Genomic DNA, 27,894 nt, shown 5'->3' on the forward strand with positions numbered 1-27,894 from the left:
AGAAATTGCTAGAGTTAATGTTAGGATTATTTTGTTTGTTTATTGTGCCAAACAGAGAATTTCTCGAAGCTGCGGCTTTCAGTTTTAGGAGAGAGGCGGAATTTGTATAACAGGAAGTTCTGCCTGAAAGATATTTATCAGGGAAAAATTCACGAGAAAACGCGTGAGAAGCCAACTGTATCCGGTGACCAAATAAACAGCTTGCGAAACAGCGAAAGGAGGAAACACTAACTGTTAGACGGTATGTTACCTAACAATTTATCTGAATATCCACATTTAATCCTAGATATAGCTACTGGAAAATGTATATATGTTTAGCCAACAACTAGCCTGTTAGCATAACGTCAGCTTACTGTGATTTAGGCAGATAAACTTCCCGTTAACTGCTCAGGAAACAGCTAGCTAACGCTTATCTAGCTTATTATCAGTACCTCAGCTGTTGACCTTTGACTAGCGGCCCCCTTTTATCACTGTCATAAACACTGAATAGTAACAATATTTGTTTACAAAGTGCTTTTTCTCTTAAATTTGTCTCAGGAGGATCAGCAACTCGTTCTTCGCCTAATCTACACTGTTCCTCCTCAGCTAGTGTATCCACCTCCACCATGACTGCTGCTGTGAGAGGTAACGTCAAGCTGTGAGATGTTTTGATTAAATCCTCAGTGTTTATATGTTGCAAACTGTTGTTTACGTTTCTCACCCGATCTGTCAATTGCAGCACTTTTTCGTCACCACTTTTCTTTAAGTCTCTTCATTCTTTAGTCGATATAATCTGTAGATATGCAATAGTTCCTCTCTGTGAACAGTTCATTTGGGATTTTTTTTGTATTGTTTTTTTTTGTTTGTTTCTTGTTCACATGCTTCTTTATATACTTTTTATATGTATTACTGGAAGATGTTTCGTAAAACAGTGGTATCTTGTAACCCCATGTGGGATGGGCCAAATGTTAAACATTGCACAGAAAAAACAAAACAAACAACAAAAATCCTTTCTAATATAATTAATTCATCTTACATACAAGCAGGGAACTCATTTTTCTCATTAAGCTTGCATAGTCAGGTTAAATCCCTGTTTAGACCTTGTGCACTAGTATTTTGAACACAAGACATCTCAAGTAATCTCATTTTCAGATTTTGTGTCTGCTGCTCAACACTAAAAACAGACCTTTGCACTCAGCCACACACTGGGCTGGATGTTGTTTGAAAATGTCTTGTACTAAACACAAGCAGCCATAGAAAAACTGAATAAAATCCAGTCTTAGTCTGGCAACAACCCTGGCTTTCAGTACATTACAGTTTTCAATAACATTTTGTTTGGGTCCAAAAAAGTAAAAGTACATTACACTAGAGAAGGAATTTAATGACTATTTGGTTGCATGTTTTTGTAACATTTAAGCCTTTGGTAATGATGTTTGTGATGTTGTACAATAAAAAGTTGACAAGGTGCAGTCAGGAACACATCAGCATTCACACTATGCCATATATCACTGACTACCACCCAATTTGTGTGACTGCATCCCACTGCATCTTCAGTATGTTTTTAGAAATATGCACACCTGCATTTAGACAGCGGTCCACTTATGATATGATCACATTGGCTATATTGTAATGCAAAGTGTGAGTCTGGCATAAAACTCAGCCCTTTGTTTGCTTCTTCCAGGTTCTGCCCATGTGCCCGTCCGAGGTGCTGGTGATGGCATGGAAACTGAAAAACCACCAGCCATCCTGGAGGTCACCACAGATACGCTGCCACCAGGTCCGTCTCCGGTTCCCCTCTTGAAGGTAGCAAGCCCCAAACACAGCCCCAAATCTACCCATCCTCCTCCACCTGTGGCACCCCAACCTCTCGGGGTGCTCCACCTGGGCAAGGTGAGTCGAGAGGCCTGCACAGAGGTCGATGCTGTGAGGATCGTTGTCCCTCGTGCTGCTATAAGCCGAAGCAGCCGTGCAGGGCCAACTGAGGGGAAAGGAGAGACTGAGGAGCAAGGCTCTCCCCCGCTGCCTGTGGTGGAGGACTGGAGAGGACAGCTGGAGAAGCTGCAGAACTCTGAACGCAGGCTGTTGCAGGACAAGGAAGGCCTTTCCAACCAGCTCCGTGTGCAGACAGAAGTAAGGCCTCTATGAGTCAGATACACACTTAGATATTAGATTTACTAGTAGGGTGCGCCCCATCAGGTTTATTTTTAGTGATGTAGTGCTTTTAAATTATTACACATTAAACAATCCATTTCCTCATACATATCTTGATCTTTATTCTTTCTGTGTGGCAGGTGAACCGTGAACTAAAGAAACTGCTGGTGGCGTCTGTGGGTGATGACCTTCAGTACCACTTTGAGCGTCTGGCACGAGAGAAGAACCAGCTGATTCTGGAGAATGAGGCTCTGGGCCGGAGTCTGGCACACACGGCAGAGCAGCTGGAGCGCATGAGTATCCAGTGTGACGTTTGGAGGAGCAAGTTCCTGGCCAGCAAGTACGAAACAGACAAAATGATGTGTGATAATTAGGCATGGTTGGAGATGGAGAGAAAGAGAAAGGGATGGGACAGTGTCATCTCATCCTGGCTTTTAAAAGAAGATTAGTGTGGGCAAGCATCTGTCAAGGATGCTGGAGGAAGACAAATAACATAAAAAAGATTATTGTTCTACAAGGATAAATAAGGAATGACATAACCACTGTTATTATGCTGAATGCTGAATGTACACATGCATCAATGTCTCCTCAGAGTCATGGCAGAGGAGCTGACAAATGCCAGAGCAGCTCTGCAGCGTCAGACCAGAGAGGCACAAGGAGCAATTCAGGACCTGCTGTTAGAGAGAGAAGAGTTCTCAGGGGACATGGTGCTCACTCATAGGTAATATACACACTGTAGCATAACCACAGATCTATCATTTCTAAATCAACTAATGTATTCACTAAGAACTCACTTAAAAATAACAAAAATGTGGAAAGGACAGGTGACATAGACTAACTAAAAAATACAGTATGAAGCTCCATTCTCTTAATATTGTTACATTTTTAGAAAGTAGGCATTCTGCTCTATGTGTTGACTGTCTATTGCATTTGATTAATCAAATGCTTTTTAAAATATGTGTAAAATACCTGTAAGAAGAATCTTGACCAGCTGTCGGAATTGAAAAATCACGTTTCTCCTTTTTGCTGAAGAGCATGTTTGACATGACGGCGATGATTATATTGACAATTCTTCATAACGCATACTGCGTGTATCACTTTTTATGCTAAACGGATATGCTCAGAGGGGTTGTCTGAATACTTTTATGTACTTTGAAACACTATAAGAAACCTTATGCGCAAAAATGAGGCTTCATTAGTTGGCTAAACCGAGTCTATTTAGTACAAAATTCCAGATAGTCGGGTTTGTTTTCATTGCTGACCTTAGTTGTCTGCAATGTGCCGTTGACAGAGAAAAGGAGTCTGTGTGCTTACTTACTTTTATGTTGTCAGATCTCTGGAGCAGCTCCTGGTGTCTCTGCAATGGGGCAGACAGCAGACATACTACCCCAGCGCACAGCCTCTCAGCACAGGAGAGCTGGCAGCAGCCAATCATAAGCTAGCAGACGCCATCAACTCCCACCTGTTGGGCGACACCAGCAGCAGTGTGGCAAAAAGCAGCAGTGCGACACCTGAACAGCTCTGCAGCACACCAGCAGAGAAGATGGCTGAGAAGGTACAAAATTAGTTTTTAGGCTCTCTAATTCTTTGTACAAATCTTTCCTTTTTTTCTGCTTTTTTCACAAATGTGTGATGTTATGTTTTCTGTCTTAGGTGCTGAAGATTTTAGATCCAATTTCCTGTTCAGAAAACAAGGTGGAGCCCCCGCTCAGTGACTCGTCCCCCTCAAACTTTCTGGGCAATAAGAAGAGCATCGGCAGGTTTCACCCCTACACCCGCTATGAGAACATCACCTTTAACTGCTGTGAGCGCTGCACTGGAGACATCCTGGTGCTGTAGAGGTCAAAGAGCGGCAACACATCTTCATCTGAGACCAGCGCAGCATCAGAGCCCACTTAAAGTGACCGAGTATGAACAGGAGCTCACTATGGAGGATATTGCTGCTGTGTTGAGTGACTTTGTTAGTCAACACCAAAAGTTGGTCATTCTAAGACATTTTCCATACCAGTATGAGTCTGTTGCTACTCGTTTTTGTGAAAAGCAGCCCTAATAATTGGATTTTTCACTATTTATGATGAGGATGATTTTAAAATCTGTAAACTTGCTGTTTATTCTCTTTAACTTGAATTTGTTTGTTCAGGAATCATGACCGGATAGTGATGAAAGAAAAATGCATTTCAGAGCCATTGTAGCCTTGTTTAAACCATAGAAAGAACTATTTATTGCTGTGTTGTGAGGTCAAGATGAGTCAGTGTTACACGGTTATTCAGACTTGAACATTAGGCTAGTTTGTTTAACACTATTATATTCATAATGGTCTGTTCTGCATCAATGGTACTGATGAACCCGAGGCCGGAAGGGGCAACGTGTTGTTGAAAAACCCACCAGACAGTTACAAACAGCAGATAGTGAGCCGTCACATACACTGTGACCACAATTACAAAAAGAACTGAGGATGCACTTTATATTGCAGGGGTTTCCCCACTTGGTATAATGGTGCTATCAAGTTTTAAAGCATTGTATTAACATTTTGTGTATTACACCCTGAAAAAGAATAATATGCATTAAGTATTTTGGAGGTGAACTAATGGAACAGCAGTAGACTGTAATGATGCTGCAGTATTGTATCAGTCTTTAGAGAAAGTGTGGATATTGTCAAGAGTTTGACTTTTGTGATGTTTCAAAAAAAAAAAAAAAAAGAAGCAACAGTTTTCTAAATATTTCAAAAGGGTTTATTTTGTTTTCATTGAATTATGTCAGTGATTTGGATGATGGGTATTTTTTATTTTGCATTATTTAAAAAAAAATATTATGGATTTTTTTTTTTCACTTCTGTGAAATGACAAGTAATATATTGCACATGTCCTTTGCAATTTTTTTAAAACTAAGCTGTACACTATTTTGGTTTATTTAATCTCAGTATAGAAAACTGTGCTCTCTCTGCGGTGGTGATATTATAATTTACAGTGAAAGCACAAAAGAATATTTATACATCTTTTGCAATATTGTTTCTCATGTCAGACCAAAATAAAGACCAAAGTAGTTTCTACATTTTTGAAATGTCTTGTTCTTGTCTTGATTAAAATATTGCATTGGAACTAAACAGTAAAAAAATTAAGCAGCAATGACTACCTATTGCAACATTTTATTTAGCACTTGTTACAGTTTTTTGACATTTCCTCAGACAGTGATTGTAAACAGATGTGTCCTTATTAACCAATTAATGACAATGTTAGTTCATTCACTATCCCACCACTTCTTGCCTTTGCCTGCACTATTTCTTCCCTCCATGCTGCTCTTAAATGATGTCCGTACTCTGGTTGCAGCTGATTTGTTTTCTCTGTTGCTGTGCAGTCCAGACACTCTGTCCCTACCACTGAACCCAGAGTCTTTATGGTCCCCACTTCTAAATATCCTTTCATTCTTTCTTTCTCTAGATCTTAACGACCTGTCACCATCCTCTCTTGGTCCATGACTTGTGACTCTGACTCTGTCGTTGGTGATTTCTCTCTGTGCCTGCTGTGGGTGGAAGCCATCATGCTTCCTGTTAGGCACAAACTTCAACGCCTCCTCCCATTTCCCCGTGTCCTTCAATGTCAACATGATGCGTATCATCTGGTCCAGAGTCAGATTTTTGGCTCCGCACTCCCAGTGGAGGAACTCATCCAGCGGTAAACGGGCTGTAGCCAGCTTTAGACGCTTGGCATTCGCTAGTGACAAGCCTGGCTGGATCGACCGGTCCACTAGAGCTCCAATGATGTAGACCTTCGAGTGGTCAAAAGTGCGGAGGACATTAGGGGAGTCAGCAGTGAGGTATACGAGGTGTTCATGAGGAAACACATCGACATGCTGGCGGTCAGTGGAGGTGATGAGCAGGCGATCCCAGGCCTCTGCACCGTACCGTTTGAGAAACTCGTTCTTGTAAGCCCCGTCTGGCTGCAGGTTGCACAAGTGTAGGTGGTAAGGCTCAACGGCACGCCGGTTCCATCCTTCCACCTCCATCAGCTGGGACACAGTGTTTTCTATCTCCCGCCTGGACATGTTGGGCTCGTAGCTCATGTCAAACACCAGCGGCTGACCGAACACCATGGCCTGGGCGCTCCTCCAGCCCAGAAGCTTGTCAAGGCTCCGGCCCCAGAACTGAAGGAGGAATGTGTTTTTCATCTCTTGTCCTCTCTGGTCATCTCCTTCCTCCGCATCATCCCTGTTCAGCCTCTCCTCCCTTTCTACCTTCTTCTGCTGCTGCTTCTCCTTACGGGACTTCTTGTGACCTTCCCTGAGAGCCAGGTACTTCAGGTACTTTTTCCTGGAGGACTTGGTGGTGAGCTTTGCCAGCATCTGAACCTCCAAATCAGTCATCTCCTGAGGTACAAGCTTCCCAGCTTGACGCCACATCGCAACCAGATCCCGGGTTGCCTCCAGGGCAGAGCTGTCTTTTAAATCACCTCCTGGCGCATCCTCTTCCTCAATGACTTGTTGTTTCTCGTCTAATGCAGCTTGGGATCTCATTACAGACTTCCATCTGTCCAAATCTACTGTCTCTCTTTCCTCTGACTGATCTGTCTGAGGCTGAGGGACATCTTTCCTCGCCGGACTCCCAGTGTTGAAGTGGCGAGACAGGATGGACACTCGGTGCTGGCAGGCACTGCTGGCTGGAAGAAAACTGGTAATTTGCCTCTTGGTGACGCAGGATGACACAAAATGACTGCATTTCCAGAGTTCATAAAAACCTCGGCTTGTAAAGAGCCGTAACATCGTGATAAAAGCTAAACTTTCAGGACTGCAGGCGTGTCAAGTTGAAGGATTTAAACAGAACAAGAAGAGTAGCTGGCGCGTTTTTGTTTCGTTTCCATCATAATAATATTGTGAATAATAGTTGCACCCCCTCAAATGTCCAAATAAATAGTCCTGAAGTCTGGTTTACTTGTCTCAGCGTCCACGCTTGTCAAACATTGCGGAAAGGTCACGTTGTTGCTCTGTGTCACACTATAATGTGTCGTAGTGAAACGCCGCTACGTTGCATGACACCGCTTATTTGGTCTCAAATGTTCAGCCGGTTGACCATAACAAAATGTTTAAACAATAGTGTTTTACAGTAGCTTTCATTATATATGAAGCGTCGATATAATGTATAATAATCACTTCTTTACTAGTTGGTTATTTGTTTCCAGACGGGTGTTTTATAGCGCTGTACAGCAAAGATGACGTAGTTTCCTCCTGAGCTGTCAACAGGAGCTAGTTAGTTTTTTAAAGCCTTGGAAAATGAGTTTGTTTTTGCCTAAATTAACGTGCAAAAAAGACATAGATGAAGTCATCAAAGGCGTAGCAGAAAAAGTCGTAGTTTTGAGGTTTGGAAGAGACGAAGATTCGGTTTGCCTCCAACTCGATGAGATTGTAAGCAGACTGTAACATTAGCTGCCAAGCTGCTGCTAAAAGTTGCTCTGCTGTCGCTAAATCGACGTTTCTGTCCTTTTTTTCTAGCTGTCAAAAACCGCCCATGACTTGAGCAACATGGCCGCGATCTACATCGTCGATGTGGATAAAGCTCCCATCTACACCAGATACTTTGACATCAGTTACATCCCCTCCACTGTTTTCTTCTTCAACGGGCAGCACATGAAGGTGGATTATGGGTGAGTTTATTTGTCCTGTTTGTCAGCTATGATCAATGATTCAGAAGGGCTGCAATTAACAGTTATAGTTGAGGAGATGACCTCAGGAAATACTTATCTGGGTTGGCAATACCATGGAGTAACTCCAGTCAAAGGGACAGGGAAAGGATTTTTATTTAGGATGTCACAATGAGTTACATTTCCCTTCTATAAAGGAGGTGAGATCTTCAATAATAGAAAATAAACAATATACATATAACAGGAATCACTGAAGTGTTGTAATAAGCTCACTTACAGGTTAACAACTAAATTGGCAAAATGCATCTCCAAATAAACCCGCAAAATAATTATTAGTTGACTGACTTGTTAACAAATTAAATAACAGTTTCAAATAAAATTCTGCCATACTGTGAATTAACTCTAGTACTCATCATAGTTACAGAACAGTCCATAGACATTAGAAGACATGCAAGAGAAAGCATGTGCAACAAGGCAATAAAGCTGGCACATGGTCATAAATGGTGGTCAGGCAAACAACCTTTAACAAACTTCTTCTATAACTTCTATAACTTCTATTATTTGCCTTTACCCACTTAGTCATTATATCCACATTATGGATGATTATTTATCAAAAATCCCATTGTGTGAATCTTTTGTGAGAGCACCAATAGTCATCCCTACAATATTGTCTTAATATCGATATCGAGGTATCTAGTAAAAAATATGTGATATTTGATTTTGTCCATATCGCCTAGCTCTACCAACAGTTGTGTCATTCATGCACACAATTCAGCTGAAGCAACTGACCACTATGTGTAGCAGTCACTGATTGGCTCTGGCTTAATTACTAATTAAGAGGGGCTGCAGCTCAGGCTTTCATACAGTTATTTTGATTATCGATTAATCTGCTAATTTTTCTCAGTTAGCTAATCGCCTTTGATCTAACAAAGTGCTTGGAAACAGTGACAGTTTTACATTGCTTGTTTTATCCGAGCAACAGTTCAAAACCTAAAGGTAAACAGATGTGTAAAAGCAGCACTATCCTGTGTGATAGTAAACTGAATGTCTTTGGAATTTGAGGTTTCACCTTGTGCTTTCAGAAACAGTGATTGACATTTTTCACCATTTTATAGACTAAGCAACTAATCGATTAATCGAGAAAATAATCGTCAGATTAATCGACGATGAAAAAACCGTTAGTTGCAGCCTTAGTATTAACTATTGAGTACAAAGTGGTTTATCATAATTGTATCAATAATTTATTATATTTGAAAATAATTGTTAGTTGCAGCCCTAAAAGCAGAAAATATTCACATGTGAAAACTTGTTAAAATGACTTATGATTAACTGATCATCAGAATTGTTTCTTATTAATTTGCTGTTGATCAACTGATCTGTTTATTGAGACATACTGTTGTTTTTGCTAAAACAGAATGAAACATGGAAATCAACACTTACTCAGACATACACATTGCATTAAAAAAGCCATAATGAAAAAAGAAATGTTGGAAGACCCTCTATACATGACAGAAAACAATTTAATTTGCTGATAATTGTGTTTATTTTTTTCTTTTCTTTCAGCTCACCAGATCACACCAAGTTTGTCGGCAGCTTCAAAACCAAACAAGACTTCATGGATCTGATTGAGGTCATATACAGGGGAGCCATGCGGGGGAAGATGATTGTCCAGAGTCCCATAGACCCTCAAAATATTCCCAAATATGATCTCCTTTACCATGGAATTTAGCATGAGCATCTCCACTATTTGACTGCTGATCATAATTCATCTTTTACTAATAAAAAAATTGCTCGACTTTCAGCAACTAAGCAACTGAAGAAGTTTTTACGTTACAGCTTGTCAGAAACTCTTGTAATAAAGTGTTTCAGATTAGGAGACTTTAATAAATATGTACATATGTACATACAGACAGTACAGAACAGTACATTGCCCTTTACTTTGTTTACGTCTTGCTGTGTTTAAAGAATGTCTGTACAGAAGAGCGCTGTCTACCAAACCTCCAGGGAGTATCATGGGGGAGAGTTAACAGGTTGGAAAGACTCAAATAAATGCAAATTTTATACTAAAACTTTGTGACGATATGACAGATACACAAAATCTAATGGGCTTTGTAACACTTTGTTGTAGTTTATATTGTCAATTTTATTAACATTTTTTTCTCTCCATAATTTCAAACAGTTTAGTTTATGTTTGATAGACATTATGTGAGTTTTGATAACTAAGGTTCTGCAACTTTATTCTGTTTTGGGGTTGTTTTCTTGTGAAAATGTTTAGTGTCATTGTGATGTTTCCCATGGAAAACAGTTGTATGTCAGCAGAGAGATACAATGAATTTATCCAAAATACATGCTGTGTTATAATAAACTTTTATATTTTATCTTGCAGCAGTTTTCTCCTGATCTCTCTTTAACCTCTATTTACAGTAGGTGTTTTTTTTTTAAACTTTTAATGGGAATTGACACGTTCTGCAAGTATAGAGTAGTAAGCCATGTCTGGATTATTATTATTATTATTATTATTATTATTATTATTATTATTATTGTTGTTGTTGTTGTTGTTGTTGTTGTTGTTGTTGTTATTATTATTATTATTATTATTCAACACATCTGTCACATACATAAAAAATAAAATGTCACCACTGCGGGTCAGCCTGCGCGGTGCACGCCGGGGCAGGAAGCCTCCCTGGCTGGGCGCTCCAGTGTAAAAAGTCGTTGACACACAGAGCATTTCTCGACTCCTACTCGTTTCCTGTGATATTAGTTCAAACCAGGACTCCTGCCTGTTGTTTTACATGCTTCCAGTTGGACTGTTGGTTTTGTTTTTTTCTTTATTTTTTGTCAGTTTCCCTCCTGACAGTTAGTTTGGAGGTTTGTTTGTCGGATTGTTTTTGGCTCGTTTGGGGAACTGGTTGTCCTCTGGAGGGATTTTCTTCAGTTGGAGCGGTGACAACGGGGATTTAAATGGCGGAATGATTCATATAATCAATGAAATAAATAATAATAAAAAAACCCTCCTGTGTGAGGAGTGCATGTGGCTGACACAGAAGTAGCCCCAACCAGACCCCACCATACCGCTTTCACCTCATATTTTTCACAATTGAGCACACGCTTCCTAACCTTTTCCTGTCTAAACTAAATGTAAATAAGATTTGTAGTGAAATGATATGAAACATTCTATTATTGATGGCCATTGTAAAAGTCAACTCTATCAGTTGACGCACACGCACTGTACAGGTAGGCAGTGTGTCTCAGGCGTAACATGGACTGATTTTGACACTGAACATAAATCTGACATGCAGTCCCCCTCGCGCAGAACCGGGCTCTAGGTGGGCGGCCATCTGTTTTTACCGGTTGGGTTGAGAGAGAAAGAAGGAAGGAGAGAGGAGAGAGAGACACGGAGAAGCACAACAATAATAATAACAACAACAATGATAATAATATAAATATGACTAATAATGATAATAACCCCTGTATGCTGATATGAGCTTTCATTTATTGGTGTCCTATACTTAAGATTTTCGTATGTTTCTCAGCTGATCCACTCTCCACCTTTCTGAGTCTAAAGGTGTATTTCCACATTCGCAGTTGACTGATTGTTGCGTCTCGTGAAATATTCTCACCATAGGTGACGTCGGCTGGCAATGATGGTGAGTTGTCAGTGTGGTCAATTCTATCTTTCATCCAGACAGAGGGCAGAGAGTTGGTGTTCCTGTAATGAACATGGGAGTAAGTCAGGAGTAATATTTAGTGTCCACCTCATCTCTGAGTCATCAAAAATAGGTTTAATGTTAAAAAAGTGAAGGCTCACCTCTGACTGATCCACCTCTGTCCTTGTGTTTTGCCTTTGACATATTTTGTCTAAATAGAAATAATATGATAGGACAATATATATCTATCCATACTGGATATACAGTATATACATCAAAAGCTCTCTCAAAAGACTTTAAATCTTTTATTTCACAATTCATATTAATTCTTACCTTTGCATTTAATGATAACTCCTAAAATAATACAGACCAGCACAGTAGCACACACACCCAGAACAAGCCACTTCCAGTAGATTCCTGTAAATTTCTTTAGAAACCCTAAAAATAAGGGATACATTGTTCATATTCAGCATCCCCTCATCTAAAAAAATGAATTGTAATGAGATATTAATTGTTCTAATGTACAGTCATCTTTTATGCGGGTCCCACCTTCAGTATTAAAGAAACTGTATTCCATGTAGCTGTAACCCAGGCTCTGGATGTCCCTGCCCCAGTAATAGTCGTTGGTGCGGAGCGGGAAGAAAGGAGCCATGTTGGCCTTCGCTCTCTGGGCTGGTTGGACCTGGTCACTATCAGGGTAGGTCGCATCCTTGTGGTCCTGCAACCACATCTCGAAAAGCCTGATGCCAAGTGACGCAGCACAAAGAATACTTTAAAAGCCAAGTTGTTTGCAGTAAACTCTAGTCAATGCACACTGAGATCACCTTAAATTCTTTGTTTTCAAAGATGGATGGGAATTTTTATTAAGAATGAATAAATAGTGTTAGATGCATGACCTACTTGTCAACGAAGCTGTGATGCACCATGAATATGGGGTCATTGGCTGCAGTAGGGACCAGAGACATTGTGCCATCAAAGTAATCATGAACCAGGTTGTGCATGGAGGCATTCAGGTGTCGGGAATCTTTGGGAATATCAAAACCTGGGGTGGCCAGAGAAACATATTTAAACTCTTTTCTATTTCCTTGCCTCAATTTTTGTTAAATTGACTAGTCGATTGCTTAACAAATAACAAATTATTAAAGTTCTAGCTGCAGAGATCTGAATTAAGAGTTAACTGGTACTAATAAGAAATGTGATTTAGGTGATAAGCATTTTGACTTACCTTCTAGCTTGTTTCGGAAGCTGTTCCTAGATGTTTTGTCATATGGGAAGCTGTCAAAATGTTGTGATGCCAATGTATCTTCAACATCCTCTGCAGATGGCAGCGTATTTAACATAGGATCTTTTCCAGGGTTGCGTATCACAGGCTCAATAGTATTAGAGGGAATGCAGATTATACTACGATCTTCCTTAAATGGACATATGGTCTGCGGAGTAAAGAAGGACAAGTTATAGAAGAGAAAGCACAGGGGGTTGAAAAAGAGTGGGAACAAATGAATGGCCATTTGAAGCTGTAACACCTCACCTTCCACTTTGAGAAAGGAGAAGCGCTGTCTATACGACCACCTGGGCCAACTCCCCCGAAGTACTTGTTGGTGCAGATGTTGCAGTGGTTGGTTCTGGTCCAGTCCCAATATGGGATGAAGAAATCTTGGTTCCCAGTGAGCTCCCTGATCTCTCTCTCAATAAAGAGCAGAAAAACTCGGTGCCAGAAGGGAAAAGCAGGGCCCTTGTGTGCAGCATTGTCATGAGTACCAGGATAGCTTTTAGCTGCATAGTAGTGCATCCATACATACAGATCATAGACAGTTGCGTTGATAAATGCAACGTTCCCGTCCACTGTTGTGTCATTGCTTGTAAGGATCATGTAACGGCTGCTGACACTATGTTTTGCCTGTTGCAGGCTAGAGAAGAAGGTTTCTCTCTCCCCGTCAGTCAGATCTGTTATCTCTTTCCTCTCTACATGGTGCCTTTGCTGACATTGGGGTCCTTTCCAGCCCGGTAGACATTGGCTACAGTCAAATCCATCATAGTTTTTCTTGCATTTACACACCCAATCATAGAAAACACGAGGCCAATTTACTCTGTAGTCCACTTGGAGGTCTCTTATAATAAGTAGTTCACACTCTCCTCTCCCTGACCTAAACCCACAAGGAGAGCCGTTCCAGGGGGGGCAACATTTCCGTGTCTTCAGAGCATCTGGTGTGGTACAGGATCGTGGAAACTGAGCCTCCACACTTTGGGGACTCAGATATAGCAGGAGGACTGGCCAAAACCACTGGAGTGACAGCAGCATGTTGGAGGAGATGGAGACCAATTTCTGTACAAACTTGCAATAAACCAGCTGGATGATATAGAAAACCCACCAGCCTGTCACTGGCTGCTTCCTTTTAAAGGGTAAATGTCGTAGTAGATTTTTATGCTGCAATATTTAAATAAGTGGTGCGTAGGCACTTCTGTGAAACCTCCTTATGTTGTGTTGAATTGTTGCAGAAAAATGTATCAGAGCAAAAAAAAAACTCTCTCTTAATAAAAAGGGAGTCAGAGGTCCAAGCAGCAAAGTGTTCTTTAATGCCGGCAAAAAAGGAGAACGAGTAGCACTTTTTACAAAGTACCAAATCGCTCCAAAGATTTTTCTCTGGGGCATTGTTTTTATGTCCTTGGGTCAGCTTAGGCCACACCTTATCATCCAGCCTCCCTAATTTTTGACCAATCATTATGTTACTTTTATCTCTGTCACTTGTTGTTGGTCAAAACTCTTCAAACCAGGTTTTTGAGCTGTTTCAGGATATGTACTGGCATAATTCTTCCTGATTATATCCAATTTTTATATATAAGTATTGGGAATCATTTTACACCATTATTGCCCACTTGTCTTCTGGCCTTTTATTTTTATAAGTTATTCTAGTCATTTTACACCCTTATTTCTTGATCTCCTCCAGAGGGTAATTTTTTTTAAAAGGTGAAGACTTTAATGCAGACCCCAGCAAAGTGACATGTAATACAAACACACTCAAATTTCTCCAGTGTATGATTATGATTCTTCTACTGTGCCTCTATATGTACAGTGTGATTAAATATGGTTCGTGAGATTATAACTACACCAATACAAATTGTATCCCACTAGCCCTTATTGCTTATAAACTTATAAAATTAATCTGCATAGCTTAATATTGTCTTTAAGCACACCAATGACATTTAATGAAAATACACCACATTTCCCCCCTTTGGGACTAAAAGTCCCATCGATAATGCTTGGGGATGATAAGGTCCCATTGCCAATCGATATTTATGTACACTGTATTTAGGTTCACAAACCATGTCATCTCTTAATAACAGGGATCCTGCAATATGGGGAATGGGTGACAAATACATCTAAGTCATAGGGGTTCAGGCACATTCATTTAGTTTCAGTATCATAAGTATTAGTAGTAGTCTTAGGTAGCAAGAAAACAAATCAAAAACAATCATTGGACAATACAGTAGTTAGTTGATTGTAGGACTAGATTTTGGTCCTTCCCATAATGAGGGTGGAGCGGGCAGCAGGTCAGTCTCCACTGAGTTGTCGTCAATTTCTCGCTTAGTAGTGGAGCTGACGCCCTTCCCCCCTTTGATGCCTTCTGATTCAGTGTATAAGTACTGCCTGGGTTACGGCGGTTGTGGTTGCTGTTCCTGGCGGGTCCTGCTCCTCAAGAGCCATGGAGTTGATGGTGGCTTGTGGGGTGGTGGTGGTCTGCTCTCAGTCCAGGTGGGTCCTGTCGAAGGTGGCTGGAAAGTCCAGGTATACACACCGGCCCAACCTGGAGCTGCATTTCCCCCTGGTGTTGGTCCTGTTGGCATGTGTAGGCCATCCTGGTAATCTGCATTGGATTGCCCATCCATGCCGTAATAGTACAGCCACTGTTCAGCCATGTCTATCTAGGGTGGAACATTACATAATGAGGATTGACACAGACTTCTGCCAGTTATTACTCCTTTTTCCTCCTCTGCTTCAGCATCCATCTCCCTGCCAAGCTGCCATAACTCAAGTATCCTTTTATACTTCTGCTAGTATCTAGTTGATAGTCATTCTAGTCCTGCCCTACCATATCTTTGTAGGAACATGTGAGTGCTAAACAATATGTCCTCTCCATATAATATAGTAATCATGTTGACTGTATATTTAGTGCTAAGGGGAAAGTAGGGAAAATCAGGATAGTCGTAATATCTTGCTGTTGCCTGATTATATCCTGCTGTTACTAAATCATATTCATATGTTAATGAGATTTTAGCACAGTCCTCCCCTACCACCTGATGGTCTTTTTGGTACTCCAATGGGCTCCTGGTTCCATGCTATGTATATGTTATCATCCAATTTCCATGGAGTCTGAGCAATTCGCCTAATTCTTTTGGTTGTTCTATCTTTTGCTGCTTGCTCACTAATTACAGTAACTTGTCCGGTTACCATAACCGGCGCGCATATCCCTTTCCACTTTTTAGGTAACGTTACTTTTACTTGTTGGTTGTCGTCACACAGCCAAAATATATCTGCTAGTGGTCTTGTGCCGTTGTCTAAGGATGGTAAGATGAACTGACTGTAGTACCTATTATTGTTCATAACAATCAGTGGTAGCCCTTGATCTATTATAACTTGTTCACATTGTATTGCTGCAGTGTTTGTAGTACTATATATAAAGTAAGGCATGCTGCTTGGTAGGTGTTTAAATCTCCCCTGTTCTGGCATACGCAGCCACCTATAATCTAGCCGTAGACCATCTTCTGATTCTACACCTAGCACTATTCCCAAGTCACTAACATTATTCATCGTTGTCCCCTTTTGTTTCAATGCTACCTTTTCAGTTTGTTGCTGCAGCTTACCATTGAGCGCTACCATTTTCTTTTTCATTTCTTGTCCCCTTGTTATACAGAAGGGATGTTTTATCTTTTTAGTTATTTTAGTTAAGGATGGTGTCCAGGTGTTTAATTCATTATCTACTCGTTGAGGGCATATAGATGTATTTTTAGTCCAATTCATATTTGTTATACTCTCCCAACTTGCCATTACCGTTGCACAGTATGCAAAGCAAGTGGATTTATTTGAACATGTTTCCTCTTTTATCCCTGGAATTGGTTTTATTTCTGGCAGTCTTTTTGAGTTATAGCATGTAATACAAGCGCGTTGGCTGACCTGTCTAGCAGAATATTTTACCAATTGATAAAACAAATTGCTCTCCCATCCTAATACCTCCTCTTCATCACTTTGGTGCACTGTTTCCTGCAGGCTTCTAACTTTACGATCGTTCACATACACCCGAGTCAATTTGATCGCTTCTTCGGCATTCATTATGTGTTTGGACCTTATGTTCATACACTGATTGTAAGAGCATTGCACCCGTATTTGTACTATCCCCTCTGCCAGGCATTGTTGGTGGACTGCATATGTGTCTATTTTCACGTCTCCAGGTCCTAATGTTAGGGTTTGATTGTACTGGGCTGATCTTATGTATGTGAGTGCAATTACCTCTTCCTTCCATATCTTTCCCTCTAATGCTGCTACTAGGCCTGTGGCTAGGGCGCACTCTTCCAACTGCTCTTCTTCTGACACTCTTTCTGTGCTACTATACCTAGTGAGTATTAAACCCATCCCCAAAATTACTAGTAGCAATGCTTTCCGTCTGTCACTCCCTGGACTTCTCTCATGCTTTTGTCTTCCAATTATAATAACTCTGTGGGTTACATTCAATGGGAATGGCTCTGGCTGATACTTCCTCTCCTGATGAGACACCTGAAGTTTCCCTGACTTCTGTTGGATCCTCATGACTCTGTCTGACTGGGGTTGAGCTACTACTCTGTGGCTCACCACTTGTTGACCCTCTAACTGTCTCTCCTCCCACTGCTTACTGACTCTCTACGTCAAGCAGCTAATCTTTGTGATCTTCTTTCTCCTTGACTTAACAGATAGACAGACAGGAAGGTGTACAATTACAGCATTTACACAAGAATGTGTGTTACATCACTGCACTGTAAAATATTTGACTGTGAGTTTACAGTAAGTATTGCCCCCTTTGGCTTGTGGCTCTTCACCTTCTGTCATCTTACCATTGTTAAGCTGGGTTTGGACAGATAGGTGTAGAGGGTTTTCATGACTGGAAGTAACCTCTTGCTCTCGTCTCATGCGAGCACAGGATCAAATCTCATCTGGAACACAGTTCAGATTTTTTTTTATATAGCCACCATGCACGATCTTGTAGTAAATATGTAAATATTTACTCCTGTAGTTATTGATTTATTTTAATTCACCACTACCACTGGGTTCTGTGTGAATATAATTTTGATAACAGTAACAATAGAAAGAAATTAATGAAAATATTGTCGAAATTAGTCATTTTCAGATCATTTCCAATGTTTCAAACACTCACACTATAAAATTATGTTGGCAAAAAGTTGGATAAAAGTTGGTCTGACCATGAAACAGTCATGACATTTACCATTTAAAGACATCATTATTGTTGTTTTTATAAATTAATTCATTTTTACTTAACCTCTATTTAACATAGAAAGCCTCATTGAGATGACACTGACAATCTTTTTCAGCAGTGTCCTTGCAGTCAATGAAGCGGCAGAGCAGTTGTGCCATAGCATTGGAAACACACACACACACACACACATGCACAACCACACATTCTTTCAGTAACAGGAGCCCAACGGTCCCTGGCAATAAAAATACTAGCGTAACACCCAGGGCTTGTTGATGTTTTTGTTTGTAAATGTACCTTGGGATTTTCACAGTTATGACCTGCCCAGTCATGTGAAGAATGGAATGGCCCTCATTGCCATAGTGGTTACACTTTAAGTGTGTTATGTGTTGTGTGAGTGTGTGCTTTAGGTGAGACATCATGAAACCACAATCTTTCACTGACCTTAAAAGACAGGTTCACAATTTTTCAAGTCTGTCTTAAAACATCAGTCACGTTCCCAAATGAGCACTGAAATAGGTTTTTCTGGCTTTAATCATTTCCTCCTTCGTGCAACGCTGGGTTCAGCACAGAACCAGCAATCTCTCCAAAAGTCTTGCCATCACCTTTCGGTTCCTGAACAAGCTTCATTCCATCAATGATGCATGCAGAGTGTTCTCCAATATCTTCAACTGCTGATGCTGATTTCTCTAACTCTCTTGCAAGGGCAGCCTGTTCATTTTCTGCAATGAGCAATCTGGATTGGAGCATGCCTAAGGCAATGGACCAAGTGGATGAACCAGGACATCTTTAGTGTGAAGATCTCTACTTCACATTAAAGATGTGAACCCCCCCCCCAAAAAGGACATGTTGCTGAAAAAATACTCATAGAACCTGTTTATATTCTTTGAATATATGTTATACTCTATGCATGTGTAATTTTATGGGTGATTCAGACTTAATTATTGCATATTAGTGCATAAGATCTTACAATAGGCTGCACACAAACCTACTGTGCAGATACTGTCGGGTGATAATGGCAAAAAACAATGAGTGTCCCAAAAAATTAGTAAAACTACTCATTTGAAATGGTTACCATGTTTCAAAGATCTTATATGGATCCTACAAACAAACTGGTACCAAGAAGATTTTGCCACCTTAGGTGGTACCAAATTCTGGCCTGGCTCATGGACTACATGTTTGGTGTCATGGTCGCGTTTTGTGTTACCACTTCATTTTGGCCACTGTTTGATTGCAATTCAAGCACAATGGTTTCATACTTCACTCAGGCAAAATGAGCATGTATTTCTCACACCAGTCATACTTAAATGCATGTTTTTCATTGTCAACCTCTTCTTTTCTTTTTTGTATCGGCTAGTTTTGAACAAGACATTTCATTTTATCAACCGGAGCTCCTACATTCCTCAAACAACCTCGCTAACTGTGGCGACTAGTTGCAGCTGAATGATGACAGCTGAGGTGACGTGATAGTGATGTGTCTCTCAAAAGCAGTCCGTGTCAGGTTGCGGTTAAATTTTGTTCCCTGTTCGGATTAAATTGCTATTCATCCGGATCCGGACCACAGTCCGCTTATTAAGCATGTATGATATAAACGTTCTCACAGATTTTAGACTCAAAATCAAATTCAATTTGGAGCTGGTAAATCCTGAACACCTGAGATGACCTATACCCACACATTAATACACGTAGGGCCTACATACCAACACATGTTGCAGGCCACATAAAATGAAGTGCCGGGCTAGAAACTACTGGCTACTAGTTGCATTACTTTCACAGTAAGTTACTGTGACATTTTCACGGCATATTATTGTACAATGACAGTTGTATACTGTGGCTTCACAGTCTGCTGTGCCATCAAATTACTGTGATATAGCAGTATGTTGCCGTGGAGTTACTGTATTGAACTGTGATTTCACAGTAAAAATGTCCACCAGATTACTGTGATATACCAGTAAACTGTTGTATAATTAGTGTATTCTGTAAAAGTAATGCAACTCAGTAGCCAGTAATTTACTCTAAATTTACACTTAAAATAACATTGAAAAACACTGCAAAATTTGACCTTTTCACAGTTTTTTTCTGTTAACACATGACAAACCTACAAAATAAAAAGGTTAGATTCAAACAAAGACACAAGTAAAATCAACTTAAGACATTTATTTTGCAATTTTATATACATTTTACAGGTCAGTGTTACTACTACTACTGCAGGACAATGCAATTATTTTGTTAGGTTGACCTTGCAAAATCTTAAAAGCTTGAACATTAATAATAACCATCAATTCATACTTGAAGCTGCTTTACCTCCCAAATTTTGTTTCACTGTTTTCAATTTAGTAAGGTATAACAAACACAATGTAGAATAGCATACCTGTAGTCAAGTAAAATTTAGTGCACTACCATATATGAAAGGATATCAGTTTAACTGTGTAACCGTATATGGTGGAAAACTACTGGCACGTGGCACATTTAGCGGTGGAAGTTTCCACAGGAATATCTTTCTGTCAGATCTTTCTATCTGACAGAAAAATTGTCCTGTATTCTTGCAGTTAATGAAACAGTACAGCAGTTGTGCCATAGCATTGGAAACACACACACACACACATGCACACACACACACTTTCAGTAACAGGAGCCCAACGGTCCCTGGCAATGAAAATACTAGCGTAACACCCAGGGCTTGTTGATGTTTTTGTTTGTAAATGTACCTTGCGATTTTCACAGTTATGACCTGCCCAGTCATGTGAAGAATGGAATGTGTTGTGTGAGTGTGTGCTTTAGGTGAGAAATCATGAAACCACAATCTTTCACTGACCTTAAAAGACAGGTTCACAATTTTTCAAGTCTGTCTTAAAACATCAGTCAGGTTCCCAAATGAACGCTGAAATAGGTTTTTCTGGCTTTAATCATTCCTCCTGTTCATAATGGCCATCAGAAGATCCCTTCATAATGCACTTACAATGTAAGTGATGGGGGCCAAAATCCACAGTCCTTCTGTGCAAAAAGTATTTAAAAGTTTATCTGAAGCTAATATGAAGCTTCAAAATGAAGCATCCAAATGAGTCAAATCAAGTAGATATCTTTCAACGTTACCATCTTTTTAGTGCCAAAGTCCATCTTTTTGTTATAGTCATACCTACTGACAGCAGGAAGTCAGCCTTATGTGACATACATCATCCAATTTACATGAAATTTACATGTGTGGTCTACACTAGATACACAGCAACATGATGTATAATTAGTGGGTTTTCTCGAGCGCAACATAGTAGACACAGGAAGTGACATTAACTCCTTTGTGCAATGTCTGATATTCATGAAAATGCATATGCTTGTCAGGCATCCTCCACTAAATGTTGCTGCATTGATGAGCAGCCATCAGCTGCAGTGGCTTTCAATGGTGCATCATTCACTCAAGTCCACAAGGTATGTTGAGGTGTAAAGTCAGTTTATAATTAAACATCAAAATGCCACCATAGCCATGCTGTTGGTGTCTCTGGCTTCTGCATGTCTCTATGGCGTAGCCTACTGCACAGCGTCACCCTCTTTAGTGGTTGATTTTCACTGAGTGTAATCGGCATGGTGCTAGTTGTCATCTCTCTTCAACCAGCTTGGGTTGCAAAAATATGATCTGATGTTGCCAACTCATCCCTTAATTGAAAAATATCCCAAAACATCAGTTTGGACCACACCAATTGTCTAAGAGTGGACTCTGCTCAGTTAACGTAAATAATTGCTTCTGTTCTTATTTGTGCTTCATTATTGTGGAATTGATTATGACGTAGCTATGGTGGCACCTCAACATGTTAGTATAGTGACTGTGTTTTTCTTGTTGTTTACATCATCATTCCGGCTCCAGTCTATTTGTGCAAGGACACACTTTCTCTACCAAAGTAACTACCTCCAGCTAACCATCCTTTACCAGTGGAAGATGGAGCAAGCAAAACTCATAGATGAGGCCAAGGAAGCAGGAAAACACATTACTTTTGCATTGCTGTTTACTTATAGACACACAAATGCAGTACTTCCACCCCCCCAAGCACTTGTGCTTGCTTGCGCTCTCACCATGAAAGCTGCAGTGCGGCTGGCACAACCACTATGCCTGCCGAAAATATCCACTGAACTCTCTGCACTTTATCACACAGCACTTTATAACTATTTATTGTGTTTTGTTGTTGTTGTTGTTGTTTAGCAATTTGAAAGGTGAAGACTTGCACTTTGGCACTGGTTGTACTTTGTTTGATATAGGCTATTGTATTTGTTATGCCCCGGCTGGAAAGCTGAGTTATCTTTTTGTTTCTCCCAGTGTTCCTTGTCTTGTACTTCCTGTTTTATTTTGATACTCACCTCTTGTCTCGGTCCAAGTCCTTCACTTCCTGACCTCGTGTGTGAGATCCCTCCCGTGTAATTACCTGCCCTGCCCTGATGTGTTGCACCTGTGTTTCGTTTTCTTCCCTCCCCCAGTGTATATAGTCTCAGTGTTCCCTTCCTTCTGTGCCAGTTCGTCTGGTTCCTCAGTGCCAGCGTTCCAGCCTTTTTCCTTAGTAAGCCTTATAGTTCCTGACCTGTTTTGTCTTTGACCTCGCCTTTTGCCTACGGATTTGGATTGTCTTCTTGTACTGACTAATCACCTGTGTACCGACCCTGCTGCAATTAAAGGACTGTTTTTTTGAACTTGCACACTGTGTTAGTCTGCATTTTGAGTCCGAGCCGTTGTTCAGTTCTTGACAGTATTTGTAATTATGTTATTGTGAAATTCAATAAAGATCTTTAAACTAAAAAATAAAGAAGCAGAGCGCTGCACCACTGTCTCACTGATAGTAACTAATATTGTGGAAACAGCATGAGAGGACGTGCTCCGTATAGTCACAGTTCGGTTCATTAGCGCTGGTTTAAATCTCTGCTGTCATCTGCTGGCTGAACAGTGAAATACACACTTGCTCCGAACCTGCATTTAAACAGCCATTGACTGTTCTGTTGTCTGACAGAATTAAGTAAAAGTCATCTTATTTGTCTTTAATTGCAGATTTGGTATTAAAGTAATCCAAAAGTAACGTAAAGTGATCAAGTTCGTTACATTAATATTGTGATAGGTTACTGATTACATTTTTTAAACAGGAAATTAGCAATTGTATTATATTTGGATTTTCAGTTTTAAGTACCTGCACCAAGGAGGTAATTTAATAATTTTTGTTTACTTATAAACAAAAAGAGTTTCAACCTGGCATGGACTGATAAGGTTTATATCATTTCTCTTCATAGCTTTGTCAGGCAAATTCCTGTCAACTTGCAGAAGTTGTGTATATTCTTAGTATTGCTTTATGAAAATAGAGTGAATAGAGTGTAATTATATTACAACATTGGTGGTCAAACACAACACATGATGAGTAAAACATTTTTAATGTAATAACAAATTGATTACAGTCAAATTTATTTATGAAAGAAATTTTCAAAACCAATGATCCACTATTATGCAGGACACACTGCAACAGTTACCTCTACTTGTCCATTCCAGTAATGCTATACTGCCATCTGCTGGAGGAAAAGGTCTGGTGCTGTCTAGACCTCAGGGGCATAGGTGCCCCCCAAAGTGTATAAAATGTATTTGTGAGATTAAACCTTACATAGAAGGACACAGAATCACATCTGAGAATAGTATGCAAACAATTTCTTTAGTTTATGTTTGATAGACATGATGTAAGTTTTGATAACTGAGGTTCTATAACTCTATTCTGATGTTTTGGGGTTTTTTTCTTGTGAAAATGTTGAGTCATTGTGATGGTTCCCATGGAAAACAGTTGTACATCAGCAGAGAGATACAATAAATTTATCCAAAATACATGCTGTGTTGTTATAATAAACTTTTTTATTTTACATTCTGCATGTACAGAGTAACAGGCCATGTCTAGATTGTGTTTACAATTATTAACTTGCCTTGTCACACAAACATGATATGATATGATACATATGTCAATGAAATCTTTTTGTCAGTGAAAGTAGACTCAACATTCTCAATATAACTTAATGTAGTTCAACAGCATCACAAACTACAGCCAAAATGACCATGAAGCTAAATCAACATCTTTTTAAAACAGTTTCAACATTAACTGACTATTATGGTCTTCATAGAGGTAGGGTTTATTGCAGAACTGTTGTATTAGAGTGCATTAATTTTAGCTGTGTGTTTGAAAAACAAAAAATAGTGTAATTTCTGTACAGTTCACCATATGATTGAACACTGAGTCTATTCAAATCTGTGTCTATGCTGATATAAATGAGCTTGCATTTATTAGTGTCCTATTCTTAAGATTCCCGTGCGCTTCTCAGCGGATTCACTCTCCACCTTTCTTAGTGTAAAGGTATATTTCCACATTCACAGTTGCCTGATTGTTGCGTCTGCTGAAATATTCTCAGAGGAGGTGACGTCAGCTGGTTATGATGATATGTTGTCAGTGTGCTCATTTCTCTCTTCCATCCAGACAGTATACAGAGAGTTGGTCCTGTAATCAACCTGTATTGAAAAGACAAAGACATGGGAGTAAGTCAGGAGTAATATTTAGTGTCCACCTCATCTTTGAGTGATCAAAAATAGGTTCAATGTTAAAAAAGTGAAGGCTCACCTCTGACTGATTCTCCTCTGTCTCTGTGTTTTTCCTTTGCCATATTTTTTCTAAATAGAAATAATGTGATAGGACAATATATATCTATCCATACTGGATATACAGTATATACATCAAAAGCTCTCTCAAAAGACTTTAAATCTTTTATTTCACAATTCATATTAATTCTTACCTTTGTATTTAATAGCAGCTCCCAAACTAATAAAGACCAACACAGTAGCAAACACACCCAGAACAGGCCACTGCCACTGGACCCCACCGGTTGTAGATTCCTCTAGAAACCCTAAAAATAACAGACACGTTGTTCATATTCAGCATTCCCTCATCTAAAAAAATGAATTGTAATGAGATATTAATTGTTCTGACATCAGTTTTTACGATCATCTCTACCTGCAGCCTGTCTTATGCTCGTCCCATCTCCAGTGCGACGGAGGCTGTGTTCCTTGTAGCTGTAACCCAGGGTCTGGGTGTTCCTGCCTGAGTAATAGTCGTTGGTGCGGAGCGGGAAGAAAGGAGCCATGTTGGCCTGCCCTCTCTGGGCTGGATGGACCAGGTCATCTTCAGGGTAGGTTGCGTCACCATGGTTCTGCAACCACATCTCGAAAAGCCTGATGCCAGTTGACACAGCACAAAGAATACTTTAAAAGCCAAGTTGTTTGCAGTAAACTCTAATCAATGCACACTGAGATCACCTTAAATTCTTTGTTTTAAATGATGGATGGGAATTTTCATGAAGAATGAATGAATAGTGTTAGATGCATGATCTACTTGTCAACGAAGCTGTGATGCACCATGAATATGGGGTCATTGGCTGCAGTAGGGACCAGAGTCATTGTGCCATTTAAGTATCTGTGAACCAGGTTGTGCATGGAGTCGCTCAGGTGTCGGGAATCTTTGGGAACATCAAAACCTGGGGTGGCCAGAGAAACATATTTAAACTTGTTTTTCAGTTTCCTTGCTACCAGTTTTTGTTAATTTGACTAGTCGATTGCTTAACAAATAACAAATTATTAAAGTTCTGGCTGCAGAGATCTGAATAAAGAGTTAACTTAATAAGAAATGTGATTTAGATGATGAGCATTTTGAGTTACCTTCTAGCTTGCTTCGGAAGCTGTTCTTAGATGTTCTGTCAAATGGGGGGCTGTCAAAATGTTTTGATGCCAATGTGTCCTCAACATCTTCAGCAGTTGGCAGTGTATCATACACAGGATCCTTTCCGGGGTTCCGTATCAGATGTGGAGGATCAGAGGCATCAGTGTGGATGCAGATTATATGAAGACTTTCCTGAAATGGACATATGGTCTGCGAAGTAAAGAAAGACACCAGTTATAGAAGAGAAAGCAAAGGGGTTTGAAAAAAAGTGGGAATTAATGAATGGCCATTTGAAGCTGTAACACCTCACCTTCCACTTTGAGAAAGGGGAAGCACTGTCTATACGACCACCTGGGCCAACTCCCCCGAAGTACTTGTTGGTGCAGATGTTGCAGTGGTTGGTTCTGGTCCAGTCCCAATATGGGATGAAGAAATCTTGGTTCCCAGTGAGCTCCCTGATCTCTCTCTCAATAAAGAGCAGAAAAACTCGGTGCCAGAATATAAAAGCAGGGCCCTTGTGTGCAGCATTGTTTGCAGAACCAGCATAGTTTTTAGCTGAATAGTAGTGCATCCATACATACAGATCATAGACAGTTGCGTTGATAAATGCAACGTTCTCATCCACTGTTGTGTCATTGCTTGTAAGGATCATGTAACGGCTGCTGACACTATGTTTTGCCTGTTGCAGGCTGGAGAAGAAGGTTTCTCTCTCCCCGTCAGTCAGATCTGTTATCTCTTTCCTCTCTACATGGTGCCTTTGCAGACATCGGGGTCCTTTCCAGCCTGGAAGGCATTGACTACAGTCAAATCCATCATAGTTTCCCCAGCATGTACACACTGAATCATAGAAAACACGAGGCCAATTCACTCTGTAGTCCACTGGTTTTGGGAGGTCTCTTGCAGGATGTGGAGCACACACTCCTCTCCCTGACCTAAACCCACAAGGAGAGCCGTTCCAGAGGGGGCAACACATCCGGGCCTGTAGAGCATCTGGTGTGGTGCAGGGTCGTGGAAACTGAGCCTCCACACTTTGGGGACACAGATATAGCAGGAGGACTAGCCAAAACCATTGGAGCAACAGCAGCATGGTGGACAAGATGGAGACCAATTTCTGCACAATGTCCCCATAAACAGGATAAGCAGGATGATACAGAAAGCCCCTCAACCTGTCATTGGTCACTTTCTTTCAAAGGGTAAATGTGGTAAGAGGCTTAAACATTGACGTCTATGCTGCAATATTTGAACAAGTGGTACAAAAGGCACTTCTTTGAAATCTCCTTAACAGAAACACAGGCTGGCAGAAAGACAGACAGACAGGGAGGTGTACAATTACAGCACTGTGTCTTACATAAGACTGTGTGTCACATGACTGGACAGTAGGTTCATCACACTCTTGCTATCTTGCTATATATTCAGTACAGTTTGTGTTGTATCAGCTGTGTCAACATGGCCATACCAAGTTCAGTGTCCTGTGTGTGTCTGTGTGTTTTTGTGTGTGTGTGTGTGTGTGTGTGTGTGTGTGTGTGTGTGTGTGTTGTGGTGGAAACTGCTCCCAGGGAGTTAGCAAGATGGCTAATCTGTGGTATAGCAATTTGGTTTTCTGTGTAAAATGATTAAAGGCTGCCAGGTCCATTTTTAGTGTGAGAAAAAGGTGGAAGATGCTGAGACAGTAATTTCCAAGATAAGTCACACTTGTATTATCACCAAAGTGTCAAGGTCACACATGAACTCAGAAATAATGACCAGATGGTTGAACATAATTTTAAAAATGAATAGGAGTCTAGAAAATAAGCTCCACAATAGGAGGAGTTATGAAAAGTATATAATATGAGGTTTTATGATTTTGCATCAGGTTTTTCTTTGTCCCGGGACAAAGGCCTCAGTTTGCTCTGTATTTTTTTTATATGTACAGTAAACCTATTCACATTGAACTCTACCAGCCTCCAGTGTATTTTTGAGTCTTTCTCTTATTAGTTTTGAGTTTAATACTAAGTTCTGGGTGACCTGAAGATTTATTTATTTTTCCACAACAGTGTGTGTGTGTGTGTGTGTGTGTGTGTGTGTGTGTGTGTGTGTGTGCGTGTGTGTGTGTGTGTGTGTTCTGACCTGGAGGACCCTGTGTTTGTGTATGAGAGACAAACAGAGATAGAGAAGAAGGAAAGATGTGAATGCAAACATAACTTTGATTGCTGTACCATGTAGAGTTATTGTTTACTAGTGGTGCTATATAGCAGTCCTTTTCACAACTAGGTAGCTGCATTGTTTGTGTCACATGTTGCACACAGCACTCACCAGAAGAGGCCCATCACTGATTTGTATG

At 40.2% G+C, this 27,894-nt stretch overlaps 5 protein-coding genes across 5 annotated transcripts; 2 read left to right on the top strand and 3 right to left on the bottom strand.

Annotated features, from left to right (window-relative positions):
• The first annotated feature begins 121 nt into the window (after positions 1 to 121).
• blzf1 (basic leucine zipper nuclear factor 1) lies at positions 122 to 5,179 on the top strand. Its single transcript, XM_067586468.1, has 7 exons — positions 122 to 241; positions 538 to 624; positions 1,661 to 2,109; positions 2,271 to 2,470; positions 2,723 to 2,851; positions 3,463 to 3,685; positions 3,784 to 5,179. Exons 2-7 carry the CDS (start codon positions 606 to 608, stop codon positions 3,967 to 3,969), a joined length of 1,206 nt encoding a protein of 401 aa, XP_067442569.1. The 5' UTR covers positions 122 to 241; positions 538 to 605; the 3' UTR covers positions 3,970 to 5,179.
• On the bottom strand, positions 4,815 to 7,126 carry trmt10c (tRNA methyltransferase 10C, mitochondrial RNase P subunit). Its single transcript, XM_067586442.1, has one exon. It carries the CDS (start codon positions 6,883 to 6,885, stop codon positions 5,368 to 5,370), a length of 1,518 nt encoding a protein of 505 aa, XP_067442543.1. The 5' UTR covers positions 6,886 to 7,126; the 3' UTR covers positions 4,815 to 5,367.
• Positions 7,127 to 7,327: 201 nt separating this feature from the next.
• On the top strand, positions 7,328 to 10,138 carry txnl4b (thioredoxin-like 4B). The gene is made up of 3 exons (XM_067586480.1): positions 7,328 to 7,524; positions 7,612 to 7,763; positions 9,324 to 10,138. Exons 1-3 carry the CDS (start codon positions 7,393 to 7,395, stop codon positions 9,487 to 9,489), a joined length of 450 nt encoding a protein of 149 aa, XP_067442581.1. The 5' UTR covers positions 7,328 to 7,392; the 3' UTR covers positions 9,490 to 10,138.
• A 179-nt stretch (positions 10,139 to 10,317) lies between these two features.
• LOC137181085 (tyrosinase-like) lies at positions 10,318 to 17,405 on the bottom strand. The gene is made up of 7 exons (XM_067586454.1): positions 12,936 to 17,405; positions 12,633 to 12,837; positions 12,308 to 12,449; positions 11,957 to 12,147; positions 11,741 to 11,845; positions 11,569 to 11,618; positions 10,318 to 11,469 (listed from the first exon to the last, which is right to left on the bottom strand). Exons 1-7 carry the CDS (start codon positions 13,704 to 13,706, stop codon positions 11,431 to 11,433), a joined length of 1,503 nt encoding a protein of 500 aa, XP_067442555.1. The 5' UTR covers positions 13,707 to 17,405; the 3' UTR covers positions 10,318 to 11,430.
• A 5,876-nt stretch (positions 17,406 to 23,281) lies between these two features.
• Positions 23,282 to 27,311, bottom strand: LOC137189381 (tyrosinase-like). The gene is made up of 7 exons (XM_067599180.1): positions 25,885 to 27,311; positions 25,574 to 25,784; positions 25,251 to 25,392; positions 24,873 to 25,090; positions 24,655 to 24,765; positions 24,483 to 24,532; positions 23,282 to 24,373 (listed from the first exon to the last, which is right to left on the bottom strand). Exons 1-7 carry the CDS (start codon positions 26,659 to 26,661, stop codon positions 24,296 to 24,298), a joined length of 1,587 nt encoding a protein of 528 aa, XP_067455281.1. The 5' UTR covers positions 26,662 to 27,311; the 3' UTR covers positions 23,282 to 24,295.
• Positions 27,312 to 27,894: the final 583 nt, after the last annotated feature.

This window comes from Thunnus thynnus, chromosome 1 (assembly GCF_963924715.1).
Source record: "Thunnus thynnus chromosome 1, fThuThy2.1, whole genome shotgun sequence".
Taxonomy (NCBI): domain Eukaryota; kingdom Metazoa; phylum Chordata; class Actinopteri; order Scombriformes; family Scombridae; genus Thunnus; species Thunnus thynnus.

Bases quoted from the DNA above. Each gene is read 5' to 3' on its own strand.
- txnl4b (XM_067586480.1), top strand. From the start codon at position 7,393: ATGAGTTTGTTTTTGCCTAAATTAACGTGCAAAAAAGACATAGATGAA. The intron at 7,525-7,611 runs GTAAGCAGACTG...CTTTTTTTCTAG, and splicing joins GCCTCCAACTCGATGAGATT to CTGTCAAAAACCGCCCATGA. The intron at 7,764-9,323 runs GTGAGTTTATTT...CTTTTCTTTCAG, and splicing joins CACATGAAGGTGGATTATGG to CTCACCAGATCACACCAAGT.
- LOC137189381 (XM_067599180.1), bottom strand. From the start codon at position 26,661: ATGCTGCTGTTGCTCCAATGGTTTTGGCTAGTCCTCCTGCTATATCTG. The intron at 25,091-25,250 runs GTAGATCATGCA...AACTGGCATCAG, and splicing joins CATCACAGCTTCGTTGACAA to GCTTTTCGAGATGTGGTTGC. The intron at 24,766-24,872 runs GTAGAGATGATC...TGTTATTTTTAG, and splicing joins GAGCATAAGACAGGCTGCAG to GGTTTCTAGAGGAATCTACA.
- LOC137181085 (XM_067586454.1), bottom strand. From the start codon at position 13,706: ATGCTGCTGTCACTCCAGTGGTTTTGGCCAGTCCTCCTGCTATATCTG. The intron at 12,838-12,935 runs GTGAGGTGTTAC...TTTACTCCGCAG, and splicing joins CTCCTTTCTCAAAGTGGAAG to ACCATATGTCCATTTAAGGA. The intron at 11,846-11,956 runs GTGGGACCCGCA...CCTTATTTTTAG, and splicing joins CAGTTTCTTTAATACTGAAG to GGTTTCTAAAGAAATTTACA.
- trmt10c (XM_067586442.1), bottom strand. From the start codon at position 6,885: ATGTTACGGCTCTTTACAAGCCGAGGTTTTTATGAACTCTGGAAATGC.
- blzf1 (XM_067586468.1), top strand. The intron at 2,852-3,462 runs GTAATATACACA...TTATGTTGTCAG, and splicing joins GACATGGTGCTCACTCATAG to ATCTCTGGAGCAGCTCCTGG. The intron at 3,686-3,783 runs GTACAAAATTAG...TTTCTGTCTTAG, and splicing joins CAGAGAAGATGGCTGAGAAG to GTGCTGAAGATTTTAGATCC.